This window comes from Juglans regia, chromosome 11, assembly GCF_001411555.2.
Source record: "Juglans regia cultivar Chandler chromosome 11, Walnut 2.0, whole genome shotgun sequence".
Taxonomy (NCBI): domain Eukaryota; kingdom Viridiplantae; phylum Streptophyta; class Magnoliopsida; order Fagales; family Juglandaceae; genus Juglans; species Juglans regia.
The window spans coordinates 6,362,802-6,370,207 of NC_049911.1; the positions used below are offsets into that span (position 1 = coordinate 6,362,802).

At 42.2% G+C, this 7,406-nt stretch overlaps 1 protein-coding gene and 1 non-coding gene across 2 annotated transcripts; one reads left to right on the forward strand and one right to left on the reverse strand.

The window, feature by feature from the left end:
- Window positions 1-5,438: 5,438 nt before the first annotated feature.
- LOC118343902 lies at window positions 5,439-5,545 on the reverse strand. Its single transcript, XR_004797689.1, has one exon. It is a non-coding gene; the product is annotated as a small nucleolar RNA R71 (small nucleolar RNA).
- A 58-nt stretch (window positions 5,546-5,603) lies between these two features.
- Window positions 5,604-7,075, forward strand: LOC108979298. The gene is made up of 3 exons (XM_018949960.1): window positions 5,604-5,799; window positions 5,854-6,159; window positions 6,597-7,075. The coding sequence occupies exons 1-3, from the start codon at window positions 5,604-5,606 to the stop codon at window positions 7,073-7,075; spliced, it is 981 nt and encodes a 326-aa protein (XP_018805505.1).
- Window positions 7,076-7,406: the final 331 nt, after the last annotated feature.

Consider the following 7,406-nt stretch of genomic DNA (forward strand, 5'->3'; position numbering starts at 1 on the left):
TTAGGGGCAAGCATGGTGCTTGATTTTGGCGGGAGATGTACTCGACCGCATTAGGTGTGAGCGTGGAGGTCTGCTTGGTCGAGAGATGTACTCGACCGCATTAAGTATGTGCGCAGAACTCTAATTTGGCGGGATATGTACTCAATCGCATTAGGTGTGAGTGTGGTGCTCGATTTTGGCTGGAGATGTACTCGACCGCATTAGGTGTGAGCGTGGAACTCTACTTGGACGGGAGATGTACTGGACTGCATTAGGTATGTGCACATAGCTCTACTTTGGTGGGAGATGTACTCGACAGTACTAGGTGTGAGCGTGGAGCTCGATTTTGAGTTTGTTTGTTTCTGTGGATGTTTGCCTGAGAGATTGTTTATGTTCGTGTTCTCGTTTTGTTGTTGATATTTGTTGGTAGTAACCTGCGCTTAAGTGGTCAGGAAGCTCGTCAACTCCCTGGGTCCACATTAGGCAGCTGCCGAGCTTGTCAACTCGTTCCTAAAGGAGACCCGCATGATGTAGTTGTGGAGCTCGATGGCTCGTTCCAGAAGGTAACCCGTTGGCAGCAGTTTTGGCGCGACCATAAACACTCGGCGTTTGCTGGAGAAGATGTTGTGCTTGTCTTGCTGTCCAGGTGAGAGAGGTCGGGCAGTCCGAAGAGTTGCTTGCCTGTTAGTTGCTTGGGAGGTCGGGCGGTTCTTGACTTTTCCCGCATGTTGACTCGTCACAAAGGAGGTCGGGAGGTCTGATGACTTATCCCGCCTATTGACTCTTGACGAGATGTGAGTTGGGTCCGGTGGTCCCTGACCTTTCCCTTCTTTTTGGGCACCATGTGTCTTTGTACTCGTCATTGGTGTTTATAGGCGGCATAGTTTGTTGGCCTAAGCGCTCTTTTTTCCTGGGCATCGCTAGTTTTTGTACTCGTGAATGGTGTTTAAGGGTGGCGTGGTTTGTTAACCTCCACGCTCATTTTTCCTGGGCACCGCAAGTCTTTGTACTTGTCATTGATGTTTAAGGGAGGCATGGTATGTTGACCTCCTCGGCCTTTTTCTTGGGCACCGTGAGTCTTTGTACTCACCATTGGTGTTTAAGGGTGGCGTAGTCTGTTGACCTTTGCGCCCTTTTTCCTGAGCACCGCCAGTCTTTAAACTCGTCATTGGTGTATGGGGGGATGCTCGACCGCACTGTTGTGGTGCGAGGCTGAGTTTTACCGCCCTGAGAGGTTTTCACCAAAAACCAAATAGGTTAGTATAATACAAATTACAAGTTTAAGATTTGTAAACCTAAGCCGTTTTGCTAGAGTGTGGTGAAGGTTGGTGACACCCGGGTGATTTCCGCAAGCGGCCATGCTTTAGCATTGATGGAGGATCGGGATGCTCGCAACCGATATTGAGCGGTGTATTCTAATGCAAACAAATGAAGAAGCCTAGATGGCACCTGGGAGGGGCTTTTATAGCCGATATTCCATGCCATAGGGACAATTTCTGCGAAGTATATTCCTGAGGCGTGTAGCCACTCGGATTCTTGTGGAGTCTCAAGGAGTTTTAGTTGATAAAATTGGGATTGTTCGCTGCTTAATGATTTTTGCTTGGAGAAATTGTTCATCCTTGAGTGTTTTTGCAGAAATAATCTTGCATAGTTGAGACTGCTTAATTTTTACTCGCCGAGAGGAGTTGCTCTTGTTGCTCACCTAGAGGTGTTGGTCTGATTACTCGCTGTTGGGGCAATGAGATAATCGATGTTCTGCATGTTGCTCGGCATAGGAGATGGTGTGTTTGTCAGTGTTTTGTTGCTCACCATGCTCCATCAGATAGTAATTCTTGCGCCTGAGCTCTTTTTCGCCAAGGTTAGTTGCTCATCACCTTTGTTCACTGTGGTGCTAGTGATGATATGTCTGTGCACGTATCTATACGTGTGTTGTTGCTCACCACCTTTTGCTTGCCATATTCATTTGAGTGGTCTCCCCATCTTTGTTTGCCACCTTTTTTCTTGCCATTTGCGTGCTCTCGCCTGTGGGTCGATTGCTCGTCATGGTCAGGGCCGTAAGTAGTAGCCCACCATGCAACTTTGCTCGCCATGTGAACTACTCCGGATTGTCTCGGTGGACAAGGGAGCTCCCGTGGCGTGGGTTTCTCAACCTGTGGCATTCAGTTTCCATGGTCAATTACCAAAGGTCATGTGGGCTACTCAAACGAGGGTGGCAAGGAGCATTGGTGAAGGTGTTGGCTGAGGCGGAGCTGCACAGTTTCGATCTAGAGCTATCGTGTAGGAGGCTGATTGTGGAGGTTAGGAGCGACAACTTAGAGCTTGTTGGGGGTCAGCGATGCCATGGCAACTGCATAAAATGCCAACGGACCAAGCACCGAGCACGTTGGCCTCTAGCTTACGATGCTACAGAGGTGTGTATGACGAACTGTCAGGCCTCACACCATCTTTTGTGGCGAGCTTGGGTGAAGATGCTAGCTTCGCGGTGGTTGAGACTTCTGTGGTAGAGGGGCTTCATGCCGGTGACAGAAAAAGCCTGCGAGTTGGGTGGTGGTCGCCATCGCACTCCTAGTGTTCGCACAGTGCACATCTTGCACTATCGTTGAAAGACGACGTCGGAGAGCTTGACTCTAACTCACTACACTACGGCGGCGTGTATGGCGAACTGGAAAACTCCGTGGCGAGCAAACTTAGTGGGCGACCAACTTGTTCTGGGCAATGCAGTAGGACTTGACATGATGGCGGCTGTGATGTTGTTAGAGTGGAGTGTTCTGCTTTTGGTATCATAAAATAGGGGATTGTCATGGATCACTTTGGCACCGTGTCGAGGGCAATGTCCTTGTGGTGGTAGCTTCATGGTAGTGCAATCATGGCGGTTTGTCCCTGACCCTGGTTGAGCAAGGTGGTGTGGTGGAAACGATGTGGTTGCACCTCATTGACTGTTGCAAACTTACAACTTGCATGACTCACGAACTACGATGGAGGAGAGGAGTGACGATGGTGGCGAGGAATTGTGAGAGCCACCATGCCGGCGATGGAATTTTCCAGTGAGCTAGGTGGTGGTCAGCGATTGGACCTTTGTGGCGAGCTACAGTCGAGCAAGCTTCTCGTGGTGCACACTGGTGAGAATGGCAAGGGATGGTTGCCGAGCAGCACCTTGTGGGTGGTGACCTCCTTGTTGGAGACAGAAATCTCTGACAGCTCAGGTGGTGACTGGCAGTGGTACTGCCAACCCACAAACACTTGGCTTCTAGGCCTTTAGCAACGTGCGTGGTGCAGTTGAGCTCGCCGACTGCTTGCGAGGTGTCGCGACGGGCAAAGCTAAGGGGGTAATGATGATAAGTGTGATTTTTATATAATTTTTATTATTATTTTATTTATGATAAGTGTAAGTTTTTCTTCAAATCTATTAATTTTATTTTATTTCTATATATTTTTACCTTATTTTCTTGGATTTGTAGGAATTAGAAGATTTAGACCGACTAGAGGCGATGGGACCTGAAGATAACCGAGGAGATTTAGGCGATGAGACTTAATGGCGACAAGAGTTACGCGATGAGTGAGATATTTTACCTCCTGGGCGAGAAGACTTGGCGACAAGGTTCCGGGCAGTTAGATTGGGCGACTAGTCTAACCAACCAACTTAAACAACATCATAGAAAACAACAAGTAAAGGGCTTGAAAATAATTTTTATCAAGAAAAAGATAAAGAAATCATAGAAGGAATCCACAAGAAGTCCAAGTTCGGAATACACTAAGAGACAGCCTGGACATGATTGAGAATTTCAATCATAACGTTCTAATAATATATCTGATGGATGAGATCTTGGTTGGGTTGAAAAGCTGAGTTAAAGGGTTACAACTTTGTATCTAATAAGAATTTCTAAATTCTGACTCCTAGACCGCATACGAGGTTGCTTAAAACTAGTCCTAAAAGTTAAACGATTGTTTAGGCAAAAATCATGAAAACATTAGGGTTTCTTTTGTTCCCTATATAAATATATCATTAGCACGATATTAATGGAGGAGAGTTTGAGTTTTAGAGTAAAATATTCTAGAGGCAAGAGCCGCATGCTTCATCAACCGACTCCAACGAGGAACACTAGTTCTATTCTTTTTCGTTTCAGTTTTATTATGAACTAATTTTATTTTCTAGTGTTTTGATGTAGTCTAGCATTGAACACAATTTATATTCTAAGTTATTTTATTCTCAATATTTTTATGATTGAGTATTTATTCCTTGTTCTTAAGTCTTGCAATTTTCTAGCTAATTATTGTTTTATCTATTGAATTGCATTGAGACCGAGAGGTGATTTGTGATTAGAACTTTAAGATTAAGCACCATTAGTTGAGCGAAAGTAGAGATACTTTGTTGCGATTAGTGTGAGTTTTAAGAAAAATTCAAAGAATTTAATGAGTCTCAAATTAGTTAAACTCACAAAGAGATGTGGAGTTATTAGTTAGAGATATTTTTGGTATTATTTGAGAGAAAATATTAAATAGTTAAGAGATTTTTATCATCAACTTGAGATAATTGGAATTCTATAACAAGAAAGAATAAATTGTATGAGATTTACTAGGTGAAATCGAACACTCTAGATCTACTCTTATTATCTTTAAAAATCTAGATTTTAATGCTATTTTCTTCAGTTTAATTTAGATAATCTATTCCTTGAATCTCAACTTTCCAAATAGTAATTAATTTAGTAAATTTCAGTACACAATAGCATAATTAATCTCTATGGGTTCGACATCCGTTTTCTTTAAAACACTTTAATAGTTATTACGATTCTGTACACTTGTAGATATTTTCAGCACAACAAGTTTGTGACGCTGTTGCCGGGGAATAGTTATTTTTTATTGATATTGATACTAGCTAGATTTTTATTATTTTGAATTTTATTTTATTTTTAAAAAAAATTGGTTTAAATTAGATCTCAGTTTGATTTTTCTTTTCAGGAATCAGAAGTGAATGCATCGATCTAAATCATTAGAGCATACATTTTTCGATCCCTAGATTGAAAGAACCTTATGTTGGATTAATAAAGAGAAAAAGAAAGAGGTGCATCTAAATTTAATTTAGCCAACCAGGAGCACAAAGCGTTAAGGGACTATGCTATGCCCACTATCAATGGGGTGACATCTAGTATAAGGTGGCCAACTATACAAGCCAATAAATTTGAGATCAAGCCGGCTATCATTCAAATGATTCAACAAACCGTCTAGTTTGGGGTCTGTCTCAAGAAGATCCTAATGTCCATATTGCAAATTTCCTAAAAATTTGTGATTCTTTTAAACACAACGGAGTGACAGATGATGCGATTCGATTGAGACTTTTTCCTTTCTCACTTAGGGAAAAAGCAAAAGCGTGGTTGAACTCTTTGCCGCCCGGTATCATCACCACCCGGGAGGACTTGGCAGTAACATTCTTAACAAAATATTTCCTTCTGGCCAAGACAGCGAAGTTAAGGAATGATATTACTACCTTTACCCAATTTGAGGGCGAAACATTATATGAGGCATAGGAGAGATACAAGGATGTATTACGCAAGTGTCCGCATCCCGACCTGCCAGCCTGGCTTCAAGTACAGACTTTTTAGAATAGTTTGGGACCCACAAATAAATCTATGGTTGATGCGGCTGCGAGAGGAGCATTAATGAGTAAGACCCATGAAGCCGCATATGAACTTCTGGAAGAATTGGCATCCAACAACTATCAACAGCATTCGGAGAGAGTAATGCCAAGAAAGGCGTTTGAAGTTTTTGAACTTGATTCTATTACCACATTGGCGGTGCAGATGGCAAATCTATCACAAAAACTAGGTAAGATGAACGTTAATACTATTCAAACTAATGTTGCTTGTGATCATTGCACAGGAAATCATTCAAGTATAGATTGCCAAGTGGAGAATCCTTTTGCCCAACCGAGTTATGAGCAAGCCCATTACGGGTCCAATTTCCAACGTCAAAACAATCCTTATTCAAACTTGTTCAATCCTGGATGGAGAAATCACCCTAACTTTTCATGGAGTAATAATCAAGCGCCGGCTAGACCATCTCAACAATTTCTACAGCAAGAGAAGGAACCAACACTTGAGGATATGTTTATGCAGTACATGCAAGAGACTAATATGTTGATCCAAAACAACTCGGCTTCTATCCGCAATCTTGAGACTCAAATCGGTTAGCTCTCAAACATGCTTACCGAGAGGACAACCTGGACTTTACCGAGCAACACTCTGACCAATCTGAAGGAACATTGAGAAGAGGGCGGACATATGACCGGCCGTAAACACTAAATACTGAGCGAGATGTAGAAGCTGTTACAAACGTGGAGTCTGATATGAAGGAGGCCGAGAACGAGGTGAAAGAAGCAGAACGAGGTGAAAGAAGCAAGCTGAGAAGACTAAGGAGAATAAAGGGGCTTCAAAACCTAAGAAATCCAAGGAGTTTATATCTAAAACTTATTCTCCTTCAATTTATGATCCACTAATTCTTTTTTCGTAAAGATTAAGAAAAAATAAGATTGATAATCAGTTCTCTAAATTTTTGAGTATATTTAAGCAACTACATATTAATATTCCTCTCATTGAAGCGTTAGAGCAAATGTCTAAATGCAGAATTTTTGAAAGATATATTATCAAACAAGCAGAAGCTGGAGGAGCATGAGACTGTAATGTTGATTGAGAAGAGCAGTGCAATTTTACAAAAGAAGCTGTTGCCTAAGTTGAAAGATCCGGAGGGTTTCACGATCCCTTACACTATAGGAAATTCCTATTTTGATAAAGCTTTATGCAATTTAGGGGCAAGTATTAATCTAATGTCTCTCTCTGTTTTCAGGATACTAGGTCTTCGAGAAGCAAAGCCGACCGCTATCTCTCTACAAGTTGTAGACAGATCTATTAAATTCTCAAGAGGACTCATTGAGGACGTAATGGTGAAAGTTGATAAGTTCATCTTCTTGGTCGACTTCATTGTGCTTGATATGGAGGAGGATGAGGAGATCCTTTTGATACTGGGCCAACCTTTCCTTACGACGGGGAGAACCTTAATTGATGTCCAACAAGGGAAACTCATTCTGAGGGTTGGCGAGGAGTAGGTCACTTTTGATGTGTTTAAATCGATGGAATTACCTTTCGAGATACATTCTTGTTTTCAAATATGCGACTCTGATGTGGTCATGGCCGACGAGACTTATGGAGCAGAATTTTCAAAGCTACCACTTAAGTTATGTCTTACTCACTCTACATCTATTGAATCTGAAGATGAAGAGGTTAGGGAGTGTGAGAGATATTTGGAAGCTACACCATCATTTGCTTATTTAATAAAACCGAAAGTGGAAGAGTTAAACTCATCTCGGTTGACATTTCCAAGTAAGGAACCACCTAACCTTGAACTCAAACCGCTTCCATCTAATTTAAAGTATGCTT